This window comes from Artemia franciscana, chromosome 18, assembly GCF_032884065.1.
Source record: "Artemia franciscana chromosome 18, ASM3288406v1, whole genome shotgun sequence".
Taxonomy (NCBI): Eukaryota; Metazoa; Arthropoda; class Branchiopoda; order Anostraca; family Artemiidae; genus Artemia; species Artemia franciscana.
The window spans coordinates 3,044,141-3,066,041 of record NC_088880.1 but is presented as its reverse complement, the minus strand read 5'-3'; the positions used below and the strand labels follow the sequence as shown (position 1 = coordinate 3,066,041).

The 21,901-nt window shown below is 32.9% G+C and overlaps 1 protein-coding gene and 1 long non-coding RNA gene across 4 annotated transcripts in view; one reads left to right on the top strand and one right to left on the bottom strand.

The window, feature by feature from the left end:
- LOC136038501 (rho guanine nucleotide exchange factor 17-like) overlaps positions 1-21,901 on the top strand; it is a 229,961-nt gene that overhangs the window by 74,716 nt on the left and 133,344 nt on the right. For all 3 annotated transcript variants that reach the window (XM_065721586.1, XM_065721585.1, XM_065721587.1), the window contains 3 exons: positions 1,072-1,149; positions 5,941-6,018; positions 19,484-19,588. In XM_065721586.1, the coding sequence (XP_065577658.1) occupies positions 1,072-1,149; positions 5,941-6,018; positions 19,484-19,588 (261 nt within the window). The remainder of the gene's footprint in view (positions 1-1,071; positions 1,150-5,940; positions 6,019-19,483; positions 19,589-21,901) is intronic.
- Positions 1-21,901, bottom strand: part of LOC136038505 (uncharacterized) — a 110,173-nt gene that overhangs the window by 86,460 nt on the left and 1,812 nt on the right. The window lies entirely within an intron of this gene.

Below are 21,901 nucleotides of genomic sequence, written 5' to 3'. Positions count from 1 at the left end.
CTTTTACTGATGATGAAAAAACCTTTTGTGTGATTTGGGGGATGTCAACTCTCTGCCTCTTGGTACACGTCTTGCAGCACCACTTGCTAAGCTACGTTTTGTATACTTTACGCCACACGATGGTACGTGTATGCCACGCCATATCTAATTGTGTCAAACTCGTGCCCTTGTTACGTCCGTCACATGAATTGCTACATTCTTGCCTCATGATCTTCTACATCGTGTGGACGATACTTAAAGGTGGCTAACCGCTCGTGTGGGGCTTAGTTTAATTCTTTTTTTGCTGAGGTTTAAACTTAACCCAACATTACTTTGCAATTATCATTTAATATAATGCGTTCCGGAGGGCCTGATTTCCATAATTCTCTGTTGTTTCCATAATTATGTTAATAAAGTTTTTATTATCATACTTAGGTATATTTCATTAGGATTAACCTAACTTCATTTCTTGATTGTCGTAGCTATAAGAGAGTAAATAAAAAAACAAGCTTTTTTTAACTGCAAGTAAGGAGCAACACTAAAATTTAAAATGAACAGAAATTATTCCGTATATGAAAGGTGTTGTCCCCTCCGCAACGTCTCGCTCTTTACCCTAGAGTTTGACTCTTTCTCATAACTCTACTTTTTAAACAATAAAAAACTTTAGCGTAAAGAGCGTGGTGTAGCTGAGGGGACTATTTTCGAGGAGAGAACTGTTTGCCCCTTTTTTCTAAAATGAGGCAAATTTTCTCAGGTTCGTAGCTTTCGATGGGTAAGATTAAACTTGATGAAACTTTCATATGTTAAAATTAGCATAAAAATGCGATTCTTTAGATGTAACTATTGGCATCAAAATTCCGTTTTTTAGAGTTTCGATTACTATTGAGCTGGGTCGCTCTTTACTACATTTTGTTACCATGAACTGTTTGATAAGTACCTATATTTTTCTTTGCAGTCTACTAAAACATACGTTGCTGGTGAATTATATGGCACCAAAAGATCTTATGTAGAATTCTAGGTTCATAGAATTATTATAAAAATATAGGATTATGTAGATCTTAGCCTATATATATTTTTTTCTTTTCCTTTCAGGATACTAGAACCCATGTTGTTGGTGAATTGTATGACACTGAAAGATCTTATATAGAATCGTTAAATATCCTTGTGACGGTGAGTGAAGCTTTTTTTAGTCAAGGTGTGATGGTGCGTTCGTACATATACTTTCGACTAAGAAATGAAATAACTATAGTTGTGAAATTGGCCAAAAATTGCTACCAAAAAATTAAAGATAATAAACAGATGATAATACAGTTAAATCGTTTTTACTTGCATTTGATTAAAATATTTTTTGGGGGAAAGGGGCTAATGTCTAAGAATAAGTTTTTTTTATCAATTAAGCCTCCTTATTTTCTCTAATTACGAAGTTGTGGATCTATTGAAAGTTTGCATTCTTTTAGGAGGGGAAGGGGGTTGAAATAATTCAGACACCTTTTTACTTTTTTGGTGAAAGGTTAGCTCCATTAATTTGGGTTCTTTTATCTGCTGTTTTTTGTTTGTTTTTTCAGCTTCGGTAAACTCTTTTTTTATTTTTATTCTTTTCTGTATTTCACAATTTTTCTACAAGGTACATTAATACAAGCTTTAGTACTGTTTTATTGGCTTTTATTAAATTTTGGCTTTTTATTTGGCTTTTTATTATGGCCAGTTAATGCAAATTGGCTTTGGTTCGTCTGTTCCTAGTAGTATGTTTTGGCGCCATTCGACCAATATACATATGGTCCTTTTTTGAGCATTGCACTTTTTACTGCCTTCATCAAAAATCAAATCTTACTGCAAGAACAGTTACCCCTCAGTGTATTTTGAGCTTAATGAGCCACTAGCATCATACTTAGAAGTAAAATCAAAGGCCTTGACGGGACATTCCCTACTAAACCAGAGCTGCATTCAGAGAATGGAGGATCATTCCTAAGATTGTCCTCAATCTCAGCCCCTGGGAAACCTGAAAATGGTACCCCTGAAAATACACATATTTCCTATTTCAACCCGTCCTTCCTAGAAATAGAATCTTTTCATGAATAAGATCCACCAGAAACCCAAATGCAAGACCGCTTTATATTCAAGGTAATAAATATACAACCATATTACATAACATAGATTAAACAGATTACATAAAAACAGATTAAATAGTAAAAAATGGACTTTTTTAATTTTATTTGGTTTTTAGGTTCTTTACTCTTTCTTTTCCTCTCTCTGTCTTTCCGTCCTCCTCTACCTCTCTCTCTCTCTCTCTCTCTCTCTATTTCTCTCTCTCTCTCTCTCTCTCTCTCTCTCTCTCTCTCTCTCTCTCCCTCTTTCTCTCAAGCAAACACAAAGTAGCAACAATAGGGAAAATCTTTTCAAGACAGCGGAAATCAGCTCTGTGAATATTTCGGTCCTATTTCCAAGGGCCGTCTTCTGCACAATACGAGAACATGAGAAAAAAATGTATATATAAATAAACTTACATTAAATTGTGAGAATTAAAACTAATAATGTTTTTTAAAATATTTTTTAAAAACAGCCTTAGCATCCTTACTTCAACGAAGTTCAACCAGGACTGACAAAAAGAATGGAGTGAGAATATAAATGCATTCAAACTAAAGAGAACAAAGTGATTAAATGCAATTTCTCAGAGCCAACCTTTACTTAATCACTTTGTTCTCTTTAGTTTGAATGAATTTATATTCTCACTTTATTCTTTTTGTGAGTCCTGGTCGAACTTCGTTGAAGTAAGGAAGCTAGGGCTGTTTTTAAAAAAGTTTTTAAAAAACATTATTAGTTTTAATTCTCACAATTTAATGTAAGTTTATTTATATATACATTTTTTTTCTCTCGTACTCGTATTGTGCTGAAGATGGCCCTTGGACATAGGACCGAAATATTCACAGAGCTAATATCCACTGTCTTGAAAAGATTTTCCCTATTGTTTCTACTTTGAATTTGTTTGTTATGGAAAGGCAGTGTGGTCCTCGTCGTTATCTTCTCTTTCTCTTTCTCTCTCTCCGTAACCATAGGAAAGTGTGATATCCTAGCTCATGTACAGTAAAAAAAACACCATTTCCCCTCCCTTCTTTGATATATGATACCAATTGGTTTCCGTCTCGTCAACTATAATTAGCCAAGTTGATTTTCTTCTCTAGGAAAGGTCTTTGAATCCCAGAAAAGAGACTTAACGAATAAATAGATTGACTTCCGTCATTGTATTAGCAAACCGTTCGAAGGTAAAGCAAAAACAAGGTGAAAACAAAAACATAGAAAGCATGTAATTTTAAACGATAAGGCAGAAAATACTTGAAATGAAACAAATGCATGCATGTTTATAATCTAATTAAAAAATTCTTTATCTTCTTTTTTCTTACCTTAAAATTACCTTAGATTGCAACTTGGAGCAATTGAAGGATTTTCCATCCTGTGGCATTGCTAAGCATTTCTTCAAAAATTGCCATGTGGATCGATTCAGAATTGTGTTGAATGTTAAGTTGGTTTTATTGACTTGGATTTATGCTCTGGTCTGGGAGTCCAAGCTGTCTCATTCCAGCCTCCATTCTTTATTGGTCCACTCCTTGTCAAGTGAGACTTTGAATTCCTCGACGGTCTTACTGGGTACAGTAAGATCGTTCAGGGAGTTGCACAAGTTTACAACCCGGTTGGTTAGGAAGTGATGGCGTTCCTTCCTCTGAGCGTTGAACTTTGTGAGCTTCTTAGAATGACCCCTTGTCCGCTGTCATGAATCGATGAAGAAGAGACCATGAATTGGATTGTTGTGAATTAATAAGTTCAGTGTTTGCATTCTCATTGGGTACGGAAGATATATCTTATGCATATCAATTTATAAAAGCGTATTTGAGAATAATTCTGGCACATTTTCTCCCAATTCCACAAACACTTTAACCAAAGTGTTTGAAGCAACCAAAAACTGGTAATTTAGGAATGCTTCTCTACAGCCTGATTGCTTGCTATTCTTATTGTCGGCTGTTTAGCAGTTTGTGTATCATAGTGTTTTTCTGTTCTATCTCCAAATCTATGGTAATTTATGGTAATTTTATGATAATCTATGGTTTCCGAGCAGATTTTGAGACAAAAGAACTGAGAAACAAGTGTTTGTTGCTGGCACTTAAATTTGACAGGTTATTTGGCAGGTTGTTATAAATTAGCTCATTGCATCTCCTGGTAAGCTTCTTGTCTTTACTTTTTCTAAATAGTAAAATAATTTTTTTGATGTAATTTATGTTTTCCTCCAAACACGAAGTATTTGCTCCCATAATCAATGTGATAAATTTAAATACAAAACGTAAATCAAAGACGTCAAACAGAGATTATAAAAGAAATAAAGTTTTAGATACAAAAAATAATGAGCATGAAACATGAGGAAAAAAAAGACAAAGCAAACAAGGATAATTTTAATCAGTAAACAAAGCAAATATTTTGGCAAAGATCTCTATAAAATATATACTATAAAAAAACATTAGGAGTAAACAAAAAAAGGAGCCATGGTGTGGTACAAAAAGTAACACATAAACTAAAAATCAAAAATTGAAGTAATATGACCCTACAAAAATCAAATTTTATCCCCCCCTGTAGATCCTAAGTATGTATTAATTTGATTGTATTAATAAGACTAATAGATTTTTTTTAGTCTGAAGAAATCTATGCGGAATTTTGATTTTGATGAAAATTATCCTCTTTTTTGTCTTTTTGATCCATCATTCTATTGTGTCTCTAGTTTTTGTTAATTACATATATGCAGTTTAGACTTAAAACCTATTTAAAAATTTATTTAAGAACCTATTTAGAAACCTATTTTAAAATTTTGATTTGTTTCAATTATCACGAATACCGAACTTTTTTCTATCCGGAAGATCATTAAACTCCTCATAATTAACATTTAAATTTTAACAAATAAGTTTAATTAACTAATTAAAAACAGATCAATCGGTATTGCGTTCCCTGTGGAAGTTTTTGGTATGCTATTTGCCTACAGGGCCAAGGTTTAAATTTTTCAACCATAAGCGACGATTTTGCCACCAATCGATAGATGAGAGCAAGCTTTTTCCATCTTTCGGATTTTAATTCTGAATTTTGCTTGGAATTTTTTTTTTTTAATTGGAAGGTATGTTGCAAATAGGCGGAAATCATACAAAACAAAAAATTCCGATTTTTTAAGTAATTTAGGAGATCGTTCTCTAAGAATCAGTTCAAATCATATCATAATTGAAGCTCAGTGATTGGGAGTGAATCTAATCGATTGAATAAAAAATTTTAATTTTAAGAGTTAAAAAAAAAATTCCTTTCGATACAGCTGCAGGTACAGCTGTATGCTTGTTGCAAAAAATGGGGGGGGGGTTACAGGGAATATTGACCTTCAAACGGGATATTTTTTATTAATTATCGGTCCTTTTTGCAGCATGTGTATATTATTTGATCCCATTACTATTGTAAAACACGTAATTTCAGATTTGCTTTAGTGGAAAGGCAAGATCTTTCAGTTTCTATTTTTGGGAGAGGGAGAAGAAGATGACAAATTTGACTCTTGACAAATTGCTTTTGGCTGGTTTTTGTTATTCTTTTTTAATCATGCTTAATCATGCCTGTTAATGCTATCTGTTTTTTTCTGTTTTTGTTATTCTTTTTTCCTGTTTTTTCTGTTTATTTTTTTTCTGTTTTTATTATTTATTTTTGTTATTCTTTTTTCCTTTACTAACTAAATTTAATTCATTTAGCCCTTCCGTAGGTCAAACTCTTAACTTCTCCCTTCTTTTAATTTAGCACAGCCTCGCAAGCTTCGCTTTTGTTGTGCTATTGATTAAGAAATATTTATTTCTAATAAAATCGTTCTACTACTACTACTAATACTCCCTAATGGGGTCACTGGTTGAGTGTCTAAAAATATATTTGGAAGCGGACTATATTTATTTTTTCTAGAAATACATAAACTATTTGAAAAATTCAGAAGGATGTTATCTAATAGATTCTGGGACTGTGGATGAAATATTCTATCAGGTAAGCTTTTAACTCTTTAGCATTGTTGAAATGCTTTCGATTTAGGATACACCATATTTAGGATACACCGTCAAGTAGCAACTTTTCTCCTTATTTTGCTTTCGGAAATTCAATATTCTTGTTGTCCCTTCTTTGCTCTGTCCTTAGCTTTGTTCTCTATTGCTAATTTACTTAAAAAAAATAGAAATTTCCCAATTTGGGCCAATGATTTTTAAGTTTTGCAATCAAAGAAAACCGTGGAAACGATGGTCTTGACTAAGTCGTATCACAGAGAAAAAGATATTTGTGACTGGTGCTTTTAAAGAATGATCTGACTCAAAAGCTTTTGTCTTTTACAGGCCTATGATTCGCCACCCCAACACCTAGTTGGTGGGGGCGCTTCGCGCCCCCCCCAAGCCCCCCCGCGCGCGTAAGTCGTTACGCGCCATAATAGTTACGCGCCATTGTAGTTGTGTCCCTATGTCCCACCTGTGAATATAGATAGATATATATATATGGTTTTAACTACGTAAAACTTGCGAATATACAACATTCTTTGCTGTCCCATTGTCTTTGCATATAAATAGATTGTCAGGTTTACCGACTCTTGAACATGCAACATATAATGGTCCATGGGAAAACAATCTGTATTCAGATCTATACCTCATGATTCTAATGATTGCCCTTGAGCTTTGTTGATGGTGATTGCTAATCGACCATTCCCTGTCCCGGTGTCCCGGTCGTCATTTACATCCCCCTGTTTCCCCCGGTGTCCCCGTTGTAGTTGTGTCCCTGTGTCCCGGTCGTCATTTATATTCCCTGTGTCCCGGGTCCCGGTCGTCATTTGTATCCCGGTGTCCCGGTCTGTATATACATTCGTTTTTTAGTTTTGTTTTTCTCCTTTATTTTTTTCCTTTTTTTTTCTTTTTTAGCTTATTTAGATTTTTAGATTTTTTAGTTTTTTTATTAGTTTTTAGTTTTTTTTTCTTTTTAGTTTTTTTGTCCCGGTCGTCATTTATATCCCCCTGTTTCCCCCGGGTCGTCATTTATACTCCCTGTGTCCCGGTGCTTTGTTGATTGCTAATCGAACATTCCTTTTGTCCTGGTCGCTTTCTCTTTGAGTGTCGTCATTTATTTTTTTCTTTTTTAGTTCTTTTAGTTTTTACCTTTTTTAGTTTTTTTTAGTTTTTAGTTTTTTTAGTTTTTTACCTTTTTTTAGTTTTTTTAGTTTTTTTTAGTTTTTTAGCTTTTTTATTTTTTTTATTAGTTTTTAGTTTTTTTGTAGTTTTTGCCTTTTTTTTAGTTTTTTTAGTTTTTTAGCTTTTTTATTAGTTTTTAGTTTTTTTTGTAGTTTTTGCCTTTTTTTAGTTTTTTTAGTTTTTTAGCTTTTTTATTTTTTTTATTAGTTTTTAGTTTTTTTTGTAGTTTTTGCCTTTTTTTTCTCTTTGAGTGTCGTCATTTATTAGTTTTTTCCTTTTTTTTTTTAGTTTTTTATTGGTTTTTACCTTTATTTTAGCTTATTTTTCAGTTTTTTCCTTTTTTTTAGTTTTTTTTATTTTTTATTTTTTTTAGTTTTTTACCTTTTTTTAGTTTTTTTAGTTTTTTAGCTTTTTTACTTTTTTTATTACTTTTTAGTTTTTTTTGTAGTTTTTGCCTTTTTTTAGTTTTTTCAGTTTTTTTTTTAGTTTTTTATTGGTTTTTACCCTTATAGTTTTTTTAGTTTTTTAGCTTTTTTATTTTTTTTATTAGTTTTTAGTTTTTTTTGTAGTTTTTGCCTTTTTTTAGTTTTTTCAGTTTTGACGTCACCTGATCCAGTTTTTTCAGGTGACGTCACCTGACACATCCATCCATCCATCCACAGACAACTTATTTTTATATATATAGATATTTTTTTATTAGTTTTTAGTTTTTTTTGTAGTTTTTGCCTTTTTTTTCTCTTTGAGTGTCGTCATTTATTAGTTTTTTCCTTTTTTTTTTAGTTTTTTATTGGTTTTTACCTTTATTTTAGCTTATTTTTCAGTTTTTTCCTTTTTTTTAGTTTTTTTTATTTTTTATTTTTTTTAGTTTTTTACCTTTTTTTAGTTTTTTTAGTTTTTTAGCTTTTTTACTTTTTTTATTAGTTTTTAGTTTTTTTTGTAGTTTTTGCCTTTTTTTAGTTTTTTCAGTTTTTTTTTTAGTTTTTTATTGGTTTTTACCTTTATAGTTTTTTTAGTTTTTTAGCTTTTTTATTTTTTTTATTAGTTTTTAGTTTTTTTTGTAGTTTTTGCCTTTTTTTAGTTTTTTCAGTTTTGACGTCACCTGATCCAGTTTTTTCAGGTGACGTCACCTGACACATCCATCCATCCATCCACAGACAACTTATTTTTATATATATAGATATATATATATATATATATATATATATATATATATATATTCACAGGTGGGACACAGGGACACAACTACAATGGCGCGTAACTAATATGGCACGTAACGACTTACGCGCGCGGGGGGGCCTTGGAGGGGCGCCAAGCGCCCCCACCAACAAACGCCATCCCAACAGCTAGCATTAAATAAAAAAACAAGTTTTTTTTAACTGAAAGTAAGGAGCGACATTAAAACTTAAAATGAACAGAAATTACTTCGTATATGAAAGGGGCTGCTTCCTCATCAACGCCCCGCTCTTTACGCTAAAGTTTGACTCTTTCTATCAACTCTTCTTTTTAAAACAGTAAAAAAACTTTAGCTTAAAGAGCGGGGCGTTGATGAGGAAGCAGCCACTTTCATATACGAAGTAATTTCTGTTTGTTTTAAGTTTTAACGTCGCTCCCTACTTACAGTTAAAAAAACTTGTTTTTTTATTTAATTTCTGAACGTTTTTGAATCAATGCATGTTTTGATTTTGGCTCTCCGCAGAGGAATAGTTAAAACGAAATTTGCATATTTTTTTTGGCTACATGGCTTTCTCATAATTTTGATCAAATGATTTTGAGAAAAAAGAGCGGGGGAGGAAGCCTAGTTGCCCTCCGATTTTCGGTTAATTAAAAAGGCAACTAGAACTTTTAATTTTTTACGAATCTTTTTATTAGTAAAAGATATATGTAACTTATAAATAAGCTTACGTAAAGAACTTTTGTATTCTCATGTTTTTATTACATATATGTGGGGATTCGCCCCCCTCGTCAGTACCTCGCTCTTTACACTAAAGCTTAAAATTTGTCCCAATTCATTAAGAATAACCCCTGAATCACAAAAACCGTAGAATAAATAGTTTAAATTACTAAAAATACTTTAGCGTAAAGAGTGAGGTATTAGGAGGATGTGAGCCCCTCATATGGGTAATAATTTCTGTTTTCTTTTTAAGTTTTAATGCTGCTCCTTACTTAAAGCTGAAAAAAAACCGTCTTCTTATTTTTTTTCATTGTCTTTTTTTAAGTAATGCTAGTAAGTCCTGCGCTCCCTTCATGAAACTTTTCTTCCCCCATGAAAAATTCATCGATGGAAAGTTCCCCCGGCATATCCCCCTCTTCTCAACCCCTGCCCCCAACCAAAAAATCCTCCTGAAAACGCCTGTACACTTCCCAATAACCATTACTATATGTAAGCACTGGTCAAAGTTTATAACTTGTAGCCCCTCCCACGGGGACTGCGGGGGAGTAAGTCGTCCCCAAAGACATAGTTGTAAGGTTTTTTGACTACGTTGAATAAAATGGCTATCTCAAAATTTTGATCCGTTGACTTTGGGAAAATAAATAGCGTCGGAGGGGGCCTAGGTGCCCTCCAATATTTTTGGTCACTTAAAATGGGAACTAGGACTTTTCATTTCCGTTAGAATGAGCCCTCTCGCAAAATTCTAGGACAACTGGGTCGAAAAGATCACCCCTGGGAAAATAAACACAAAAAAACAAACAAACAAACAAACAAATAAACACGCATCCGTGATCTGCCTTCTGGCAAAAAATGCCAAATTCCACTAGATAGGAGCTTGAAACTTCTACAGTAGGGTTCTCTGATACGCTGAATCTGATGGTGTGATTTTCGTTAAGATTCTATGACTTTATGGGGTGTTTCCCTCTATTTTCTAAATTAACGCAAATTTTCTCAGGCTCGTAACTTTTGATGGGTAAGACTAAACTTGATGAAACTGATATATTTAAAATCAGCATTAAAATGCAATTCTTTTGATGTAGATATTGGTACCACAGTTCGTTGTCACGAACTGTTTGATATATATATATATATATATATATATATATATATATATATATATATATATATATATATATATATATATATATATATATATATATATATATATATATATATATATATATATATATATATACATATATAAGTATATATATATATATATATATATATATATATATATATATGTATATATATATATATATACTTATATATGTATATATATATATATATATATATATATATATATATATATATATATATATATATATATATATATATATATGTATATATATATATATATATATATATATATATATATATATATATATATATATATATATATATATATATATATATATATATATATATACATATTAGTTATATTTTTTAGTTTTGTTCTTAGTTTCTTTTTTTTATCGATGCTGAACACGCCTTGTTATATACGGGTGAAATATTCGTTGGATATTTACTGTTTCTCTTAGCTTTCATTTATTCCCCAGAGGCCTGTTTGTCGTCTTTATATTCATTTCTTTGTTTTGAAATAACCATACTTATCTTAAAAATTAGGTGAAACTGGTATGTAAATTTTCACGAAAAACTCATTTGCAGTCTATAATAGCAGCTAGTAACAAGTTAAAAAAAAGTAAAAAAAGAAAGACGTTGGAAAACCATTAAAAATTAGCTAAAACAAATGGTAATTATAGGACTACTTAGTTGCGCTTAGTTGTTTTCGTGGTTTACGTGACAACGCTTAAGAAAATGGGACAACTTTCTTAAAAAGTTCATAATTTGGAACAACTAAAAGAACTATCTTACAATATTGCGATTTTTAGGTGTGAATTGACCTAGGATGAGTCCAGGGACAAAATTATTTCTATTTTGCTTTCTTTTCTTTTTAAGGTTTAAAAGAATTATGAAAAAACAAATACTTCTGCTGTGAGTAAGAACAAATTTTAAAAAGACCTTAAGAATATTCTAAAAGAGCTTTTCTATCACTGACATAGTAAATAAAAGCTATTTTCTCCCTTCTATTGATGTATATAAACGGATACTATAATCTTTAAAGTTACTCGGAAAATCAAATAGGATTTGTTAAATAAATATCAGTCGCAAAGTCAATGCCAATTTTTTATTCTACACGTTAATGCCTTTTTTTATTATCTGCAAAAGCTATGGAATACTAGACTATTATAAATCTATAGCTTTCTTGTAATGGTATCCATAATTCCATGAACAAATTCTTTTTAACATGAATTGTAAAAAAGAAATTTCAAAGTCCTTAATTGGTAAATTTGCCCGGTCTTTGGTCATGGCTATATTAATATTAAAATTTTCACATAAACGTAAATGTTTGGGGATGGTGGATATAAATACAATTTGAAAGAAATGAGTTAACAATGCAGATGTGCCCAGGGGGGCATCAGGTCCACTCGAGCTCCTAAATTTTCTTGAATATGTATATCTTATTCAAATTATCAAATAAAATTTCGTTTTCATGTTATTGAGCCTCCAAATTCTGTTCTTTATTATCGCCCCTACCTCCCCTAGAATTTGGAGTAACCTAGGTAATAGGTTTACAAAGGCGATTTCAAAGAAGAAAAAAAAAATCAAGCGATTCGACTGGTTGCCTTAAAAACGCCTCATAAAATGTGCTAAGCAGGAAAACCGACACCAGTCTCCTTTGATCCGTCGGTGTTGATTACCATTCCGTCTTATTTGACTGATTATAGTCGGCAAAAGCCTTACAGTTTAATGTTTTAATAACGCATTTTTCATAAAACCGCATAATTTATTTTGACGAAGCCACAATATAAGCAATACAAATCCAAGCTAGTCTATGATTTGCTGTAAATCATTTGCTTAAATTCCAAATTAGTCATCAAGTGGGTGACTTTTTAAAAGTGTAATAAGAAAGAATAAAAATTGAAACGACTGGATGGCTGGAAAACATCACCAGAAACCCATTCAGTAGAAAAACCAATAGGAATCTCCTTTGGCGCATTGGCGGTGGCTGATAGTGCGGCTTGTTTGACTTACTATGGGTATTATGAAACAAGGGGCTGCGAATTATCCTCTGAACTAGCAATAAATGAAATGTAAAAAGGAAGATGATCATAATTGCAACATAATCAGGCTATCCAAGCGGGCAACTATAGGAAAAGTGTGATTTATTTAAGGAAAGAGTAAAAATTCGCCCGATTTCATGAATTGACTGAAAAACACATGTTTGAAGTTGTTCAGTTCAAAAATTGAGACGAATCTTCTTTGATCCACTATGTTAGTTAATATTTCATTTTGTCTGATCGAATATAGGCAACAAAAACAAGGGGTTATAAAATATCCATTGATCAATAAAAGCTTGACAGAGACCAACTTTAATAAAAAGAAATGAAAAATTACCAACAGTAATACTTATTTGACCGACTGTAGTCTGCGAAGGTTATTACTGTGCAGCGTTTGTATACTTTCACAAACTCTGCGCAAACACTGTGCTGCACAAACACTTGTGCACAAATGCTGCACAAACAAACAAACGCTGCACAAACACTATACAGCGTTTGTATACTTTTGTTTGTAGAATACTTTCATAAGACATTACTCATTTTTACAAGACCAGAACTAAATGAAGAAAATACCAACGCAATTTACAATTTGTTGTGATTTATTTGCCAAAATTTCGATTTAGTCATATTAAGCAAGTGGGCGAGCTTGGAAAAGCGTGGGAATTATATAGAGCATTAAACTGCCTGACAATCAAGTAAATGTCAAAGTTGGAAATTCATTTTCCAAATGCTGAAGCAATAGTAAGTATATTGTTGTGTCTCCTTTTTTCGAAACATATCGCCTGGGGTAAAGAATTGCTTTTCTGGACGAACTTTTTTTATATGTATAAAGAAAGTATCACAGCAAGACAATGCCTTTTGGGAATCAGATTAAACATCAAATTCTCAAAATATGTGAAGGTTTCATTGACCTAGCTCAGCTGCTTATCATTAAAATGTTACAAAAGTTAGTCTGAAAAGCGATGGCTATGTATGAAAGATATGCCATTACCATATTAATGGTTTTTCTGTCTTTAACTTACTATTCTGTTTTCATCCGGGGATAAAGATATATTCCCTGTCTTCTGCAAATATCATCATCTTTTATACATAGGACGACGAAGTCTCATTTGAACTCCATTGGATTTTAAACATGGGACTCTAATTCGATTAGGACAATAACGATCCCACCCTATTTACCATTACTTACAAATTACTCCAGTATCAAGCTAGCTGAGGCCAACTTGACAGTTCAGGAAGCTCCTCCACCCAAGTTTATCCAAAGCTTCATTCTTTTTTCCCTACCAAAATGTTCCAATTTCCTTTAAATATTTTCTCTTTACCTCTTTCTCTTCCGTTTGGGGACAAAAAGACTCTTTTTTGGCCGAATGTGGATGGTAAAAAAGAACAATCTTTGGTAATCTGTCATCTTTCATCCGTAGAACGTATCCTAGCCACCTCGACCTTTCTCTCATTATAGCCCTAGAAATTGGGACCAGACATTTTAGCACAGCTTGTTCTTTGACACATGGTCAGTCAATCAGGTGCTTAGACTATACGAAGACAATTCCCACTTCCAACATTCTAGTCTTTGTTGGCAAATTTATTTTCAATGCTACGAAAAACCCTTGACCTTGCCTTTTCTGATTTTTACTTTGCACTACATCTACCATCTTTACAAATAGCTTTACCTAGGTAACTGAAGCTATCCCTTTCATTTGTCTTCCCACTCCCTAACACCACGTCTTCCCATTTATTTGTTCTTAGTTTAATCAATTCTGTCTTTCTAACATTAGTTTTCAAACACATTCTGGCATTCGTAATGGATATAGGAACTTCCTAAAAGGGGGTAAAGAAGGAGGCTTTGAATGGATGGGGATGAAGAAGGAGCGTGCGTATCTTGTTGGCTTTAGGTGGCTTGGTGCTGAGGTGAGTTGTTACTAGTAGCAGTAGTAACAGTAGTATTTTTGCCTTATAAACTATCCAAACATCCAAAAAATTCGATCATTTTAATAGCATTTTCATCTAGGATGCTCAAATTTTCTGCATAAGAGAAGAGCGTTAATAGAGGAGTGGTCTTTATAAGAAATTACCAAATGCTATCATACAGCTTGAAGAGGCTGATGATAAAGCACATATAAATCACTCATCTCCCCTCTTCTCCTTAAAAACCGACGCTGGGATCACCAAAACCTTACTGCATCTAGATAGAATGGCATAGCCCCTCATTTCGAGAATCACATAAGCGCCAAGTATAGTGCACCACTATATCTTTTACGGTTCCTATGACATGTCCTAAATATTGTTAGACAGCAACCTCTTGCCAATAAATGCTCGTAAATGATATGTATATCACAATATATATGTTAATTTAACTTTTCTGTATACTATAAGGTTGGGTACTTTGTTTAACTGATATTTTCCCACTGTGGTTTTCCTCGTCAGCAAACTGCTGCTGACATTAATCAAATTATTTTGTTTCGGTCGTTAAAGATTGTCGTAAACAAAGGTACACGTGCTCTGGCCAAATGGCTCAGGCCACACTGGCCATTAGCTTTGGTCAAACTCTGCTCTATTTTTTGTGACTACTCTAATGCTTTTGTTTAAGGTTTTCACCCAATTCTTAAGATAGGTGATTTGAATAGGATTAGGATAAGTTATTGGAAATTTTGTAAATTTCTTCTCATCTTCAACCGTGGACGAAGAACTAATTTCCTGTGAGATATTGTTTTAATGTTAGATATTGCAAAGGGAACTCTTGGTTATGGCTTATACGGGTTTCTCTCCTCATCATCGCTCTATCCGATATTTTTGTTCATTTCATTGATCGTATGCTTTTATTAAGTGTTTTTATTATTGCTCTACCCTTATATTTTTTGTCGTATGTGTGGGTTATAAGACCTTGAGAAGGTTTATTTATCTGCTTTCTACAGAAACCATTTCCTTTAGTCCATAGATAAAACAAACCTGTATCGTCCCCCATTTGCTTTTGATCTTTTTTCGTCACTTCATTCACCTATTCAAATCCATTTTTAATGGTCAAATATCTTCCAATATAATCATTATTGAAACTCCTTAAAAAATAAATTATAATTACATTTTCAACAAGCTGTAATAGAGAAATTCTTTTCTTTTTTTTTTCTTATAAAACATCTTCTATGTGGAAAAAATTACCATGAATAAACCGTTACGTATAGCTAAACCTGCAGCCAAACTTGGCCTTATAGGGAGGAAAAGTAACTTGTAAGACGGGAAAATCTCTGCTATTTAAAGTCAGTCTCTGAGGAACCACTGGCTAAAAGCTCTTTTTTACCCGTACTGTTAAGTTTCAAGAGTTGATTCGTGTGTCAAAACCTATCACACTCACTTTACAGGCTCGGTAATTGGCAAAGACAGTTAAACTTTTTTTTCTATTTTTACTGTTACTCATAAAGGCAATAATGACTTATTTATTACCCATTAAAAAAAGAAAGAAAGCAAATTAACAAAATTAAAGGAAACAAACACTTGAAACGAGGAAACTCAACAGCAACAAAAAAGAAAACAAATAACCCCAAGCTAGTAAGGGCTCTCTGTACATACCTACTTGTACTTGCAGTTGGACAAGGTGTTTGCGCCTCGTCCAGCATCAAAACGAAGCTCCAGAATGAAGGCTTCCCATGATGGCCGGTCTTGTGCCAATTCTTCGGTGAACTTTAGACATTGCTTGTCCCGTTTGTTGCTGAATATATAAAACATCCAGCTGGCTCCAGATTTTGCTGAACAAATGACCACAGACTTTTAAGTTACTTACTTACTTTTACTTTTGGTGAGAATCAGGCGTTTCTAAGCTTGTATCAGGCTTGTACTTGTGGTGAGAATCAGACCTTCTTGGACCATGTTGTTCGATCTTCTGCCAGCTGCTCTGCAAAAGCGAGCCACTGAGTTGACCATCTGTGACCGAACTTTCTGAAACCCCCAATAGGTTCAAGGTCTGACTTGGCCAGGTTCCACCAGTTCTTCCTCTGTCCTCCTTGACATCTCTTCCAGGAGCTAATAGGTTCAACTAGAAGTATTTGGCGAGGCAGGTACTCTGGCGGTTTCCGTAATACATGGCCCAACCATTTCAAACGGCGTTCTTTAATAGTGAGCGCAACATCTCTCTAAATATTGCACAATCGACCTATATCCGCGTTGGAGATACGGTCACGTAGCTGTACTCTGAGAATTCTTCGCAGACAAGTATGCTCAAACACTTTCAGTGTATTCTCATGCTGTAGTTTAACCGACCATGTTTCGCATCCGTAAAGGACGACGGTGCGGACTAATGCCTTGTAATTTAAAAGGGGACTTTTAAGTTACCCTCCTGTTCATGCCATGCCACTAAGGATTAAACGAGAAGTATTTGTTTAATGAGGCATCCGTTTAAGCGACACAAAACGGGTCTGAGCCAGCGGAGCCGATTGAATGTAATAACGCTTGAGATTTTGTCGATGTGGAAACAATATCGGCAGATATTGTCGTTCAAAGTCTGACCTGACGCCCAGAAGCACAAAATTGGATATTGCCAATGGTGGTCAAAAACCATTGAATATTTCAGTGAGCTGCTTTGACGGGCCACGGCTCAACACCGTGGAGTAGGACTGCCCTCACTTTTGACTTATATATGCTTATCTTCATTCACAAGCTAATTTCTTGACGGAGCCAGAGATGTTTGCAAAGCTGAGAGAAAACCGTTTGAGCTCTACATATTCTTCTTTTAACATCTTGATCACATCCTCCCTTCAAATCCACCTTGGTTCCCAGATAAATGAAACTCTCAACCTTTACAAGTGGAAGACCCCTAAGGGTTAGTTGAAAGTCTTTGGTGATGTTTAAATCAACAACCTTTATTTTCTTCACGTTTATTGGTGTGCCTACGTAGACTAAGAAATGTGCCACTTCGTCAAGCATTAGCTGGGCTAAATTTGGATCCGGCTCAAGAAGGATTATGTCGTATGTGCACTCAAGGTCCGCAATGTTGACATTTCTAACCACTACTAATCCTTCAAATCCATATAGGGTATGGTTGAGGATCCAATCGATGCAATAATTAAAAAGGACCGGTGAGAGTATACAGCTTTGTTTTATCCTCCACTAGGCGTCGAACAATAAAGACAATAAAGAACAATAAAGAATGGTTTTCCCCTGTTTGCTTATCTCTAGCTGTTTGGAATCTACGTAGTAGAATGGTGGCAAATAATTTGGCTGCAGGCAGATACTTTTTTGTGTTAGAATAAACAGAAAAATATTACCCTTGTTAGTATTTTTTTTTTAATTCTTCCTTTTTTTTCTTTTTTTCTCGGTTCAGCAGTCTTTTTTTTTTCTCGTCTGCATTCTTTTCAGTTTAGTTTACAATAAATGGAGTTGGATATGTCGGAATATTCGTGATATCTGGCTTATTCTTGATTTCACTAACACCGAGACCGATTTTAAAATTTGGTTTCGTCATGCGTGTTCAGTTCATCTTTAAAATCTTTTTTTTACGTTAAGTTAAAGAATATATTTTCTTTAAAGAAGTCTTTAAAGCTGTTTTTAAACAGTCTTTTAAACAGTCTTTAAAGTCTTTAAGTTTTTAAACAGTCTTTAAAGTCTTTAAGCTGTCTTTTTTTTCTCGTCTGCATTCTTTTCAGTTTAGTTTACAATAAATGGAGTTGGATATGTCGGAATATTCGTAATATCTGGCTTATTCTTGATTTCACTAACACCGAGACCGATTTTAAAATTTGGTTTCGTCATGCGTGTTCAGTTCATCTTTAAAATCTTTTTTTTACGTTAAGTTAAAGAATATATTTTCTTTAAAGAAGTCTTTAAAGCTGTTTTTAAACAGTCTTTTAAACAGTCTTTAAAGTCTTTAAGTTTTTAAACAGTCTTTAAAGTCTTTAAGCTGTCTTTTTTTTCTCGTCTGCATTCTTTTCAGTTTAGTTTACAATAAATGGAGTTGGATATGTCGGAATATTCGTGATATCTGGCTTATTCTTGATTTCACTAACACCGAGACCGATTTTAAAATTTGGTTTCGTCATGCGTGTTCAGTTCATCTTTAAAATCTTTTTTTTACGTTAAGTTAAAGAATATATTTTCTTTAAAGAAGTCTTTAAAGCTGTTTTTAAACATTCTTTTAAACAGTCTTTAAAGTCTTTAAGTTTTTAAACAGTCTTTAAAGTCTTTAAGCTGTCTTTTTTTTCTCGTGTGCATTCTTTTCAGTTTAGTTTACAATAAATGGAGTTGGATATGTCGGAATATTCGTGATATCTGGCTTATTCTTGATTTCACTAACACCGAGACCGATTTTAAAATTTGGTTTCGTCATGCGTGTTCAGTTCATCTTTAAAATCTTTTTTTTACGTTAAGTTAAAGAATATATTTTCTTTAAAGAAGTCTTTAAAGCTGTTTTTAAACAGTCTTTTAAACAGTCTTTAAAGTCTTTAAGTTTTTAAACAGTCTTTAAAGTCTTTAAGCTGTCTTTTTTTTCTCGTCTGCATTCTTTTCAGTTTAGTTTACAATAAATGGAGTTGGATATGTCGGAATATTCGTAATATCTGGCTTATTCTTGATTTCACTAACACCGAGACCGATTTTAAAATTTGGTTTCGTCATGCGTGTTCAGTTCATCTTTAAAATCTTTTTTTTACGTTAAGTTAAAGAATATATTTTCTTTAAAGAAGTCTTTAAAGCTGTTTTTAAACAGTCTTTTAAACAGTCTTTAAAGTCTTTAAGTTTTTAAACAGTCTTTAAAGTCTTTAAGCTGTCTTTTTTTTCTCGTCTGCATTCTTTTCAGTTTAGTTTACAATAAATGGAGTTGGATATGTCGGAATATTCGTGATATCTGGCTTATTCTTGATTTCACTAACACCGAGACCGATTTTAAAATTTGGTTTCGTCATGCGTGTTCAGTTCATCTTTAAAATCTTTTTTTTACGTTAAGTTAAAGAATATATTTTCTTTAAAGAAGTCTTTAAAGCTGTTTTTAAACAGTCTTTTAAACAGTCTTTAAAGTCTTTAAGTTTTTAAACAGTCTTTAAAGTCTTTAAGCTGTCTTTTTTTTCTCGTCTGCATTCTTTTCAGTTTAGTTTACAATAAATGGAGTTGGATATGTCGGAATATTCGTGATATCTGGCTTATTCTTGATTTCACTAACACCGAGACCGATTTTAAAATTTGGTTTCGTCATGCGTGTTCAGTTCATCTTTAAAATCTTTTTTTTACGTTAAGTTAAAGAATACATTTTCTTTTAGATTCCAGCTATTCTGAGCTACCATGAGAATTTTTTGTGTGAGCTGAGGAGACGGCTTGAAACCTGGGATGCTACCACGTGTGTTGGAGATGTTATAACTAACTGTGTAAGTAACTTCTATCGATAACATACGCAAAATGTGCTTTTGAGAGTGGAGGTGGGAACTTAGCTACCTTAAAAATTTTTTGTTATAAAATAGGCTTTAAGAAAATCCCTCACGCTCCTTCCCTATTGATCTTCACTTGAGTTAAATTTCCGTATGGCTGAATTCATACTACTTAGGAACAGATCTTCTCTAATGATATCATATTCGAAAACTCTTGAAGGGAAAAGCTTATTGCTATTGACAAAGTTTATACTCTGGCAAATACCGAAAACAGAAGATTTAAATGGCAGAGTGCCATAATCCTTTTTAATCTTCTGTTGAGATTTATCTTGTACAGTTTTAGTATAGATCGTTCAAAAACAGATAAGGTGGTTTCTATATCTACTATCAAATAGTTAATCTTTAATAATGATAGGTGGTCCGAATATTAGGACCGCTTCTAGATTCTTATGCTTAGTGAGTGGTGTACCTAACACAATCTTCATAGTCATAATTGGGCTTCCATTAGCTGTTTCTTTGCAGCTTCAACTAATCAAATGGTTTGAAAGTTTATAGGAGAAGTTTATAATCAGGTAACTTGTTAAAAGCTTATCTTTAATAACAATTGATGGTCCTTATTAGGGTCTGACTGATATGGATTTTGAAGGATCCGATGTCGATACCGATGTATCGGTAGTGTACCGATACGATACCAATATAATTTGCCGATAAATTCCTCTCCGGAAAGAAAAAACTTGCCCAAAGCTTAGACTCCCCATTCTCTACCCATACTCATACTCATATGCTTCTCTCTGGTCTATTACACACCAAAGAAGAGGCTCAATAATTCACTGTGGTTTCCAAAAATTAGGCCATTTACGAAAATTGTTTGATTTTCTCTGTCTTATCTGATCAGCAGCTTCTGACCACAAAAACAAAATGGCGAATATTTGCGAAAGTGACAAATAAGAAAAAAAAAATAATCAGAGACGCCGGTTTGTTACATAAACACAAATACGTGAAAACTGATTGAAAGAAACTTAAGATATTTATTGAAAAAACCCAAATTTCAGTAGCGAAACTTATAATTTTGATCGTTCATATATTAATGTTAAAACTTTTCTTTACAATATGACATGGTCTCTTACTGACAAATCCATGCTAGGTACATTAGATACAGGAGTGCAGCTAAAATTTAAGATTTTGGGGAGGGATTTAAAGAATATGTCAACAAAATCGTCCAGTATGCCGACAAATGTAGACGCAAAAGCTAAATAAGCTTAAATAGAAATAGTTAAGGAATAGTTATAAATAAATAGATAGTTAAAGAAAATAATAATAAATCATAAATAAAATAGAATAAAACAACTAGGAATAGTTAAAGATAAATAAAATATGGAAACAAAAACTCGGGAGCTCACTTTGTCCATATTTGTGAAAAATCGGATTTTGTATTAAAAGATAAGACTTTATATTAATTTTTTACTTAGCTTTCTATGCTATTCTTATGCTTATATTTTTCACTTTCCCATACTCTTAACTTTTAAATTTTAATTATTCCTATTTAGAAATTAACTGAAAGCTAAATCATTTGATAAGAGGCTGTCAATAATAGATTATTTGTAACTTTCAACAAATAGACTGCTGAGCATCCAGGATCAAGGTCAATTACAATTATATTCCTTAATTTCTTTATTTTCCCCTTTATTTTCTCCAGCCGAAACTAGGTTCCGGTTTATATCCTCTCTTTTTCAACGATGTGTTTACCTCAAGTTAGAATAAGTTGGAGAAGTGGCAAAGTTAGAAGCGTGTCTCAGCATTCATGAATGAGTAAAACAAAAACTTCCATCAGAGCACTTGGTTTTCCTTGTATTAAATCAATCTTACTTTGACGTAAATAAGCAGTAAACGAAGGGCTTCTATACACATTGCTGCAGTTAATAGCCAAATGATGTAGATAAGTTCTGATAGTATGGCTGTTACACAAGGGACAGAGGAAAGAAGTCCACTTAAATGGTCCAAAAGTCTCGTAAAAAATGAAAAATATTGGTGTATTGAGGATTTTTTTGATTCTGCCCCCCTTCCCCACCCATCCAATGTGGGATAATTTTCTTGTTTCTCCCAATACTCGAACTAATTTGTACCTATGAAGAACCGAAACTACAAAAATAACTCTTTAAAACTTGAAAGAAACTTTAAAAGATCTTTATTTCTGAGGTTTTTTTTTAATATTTCCAACAATTGATGAAGGACTTGAAGATACTGCCTACAAATTTTTGTAATTATTCATATTTATGAGAAGATTAATCACAAACGCGTATTTATTTGCTTGTT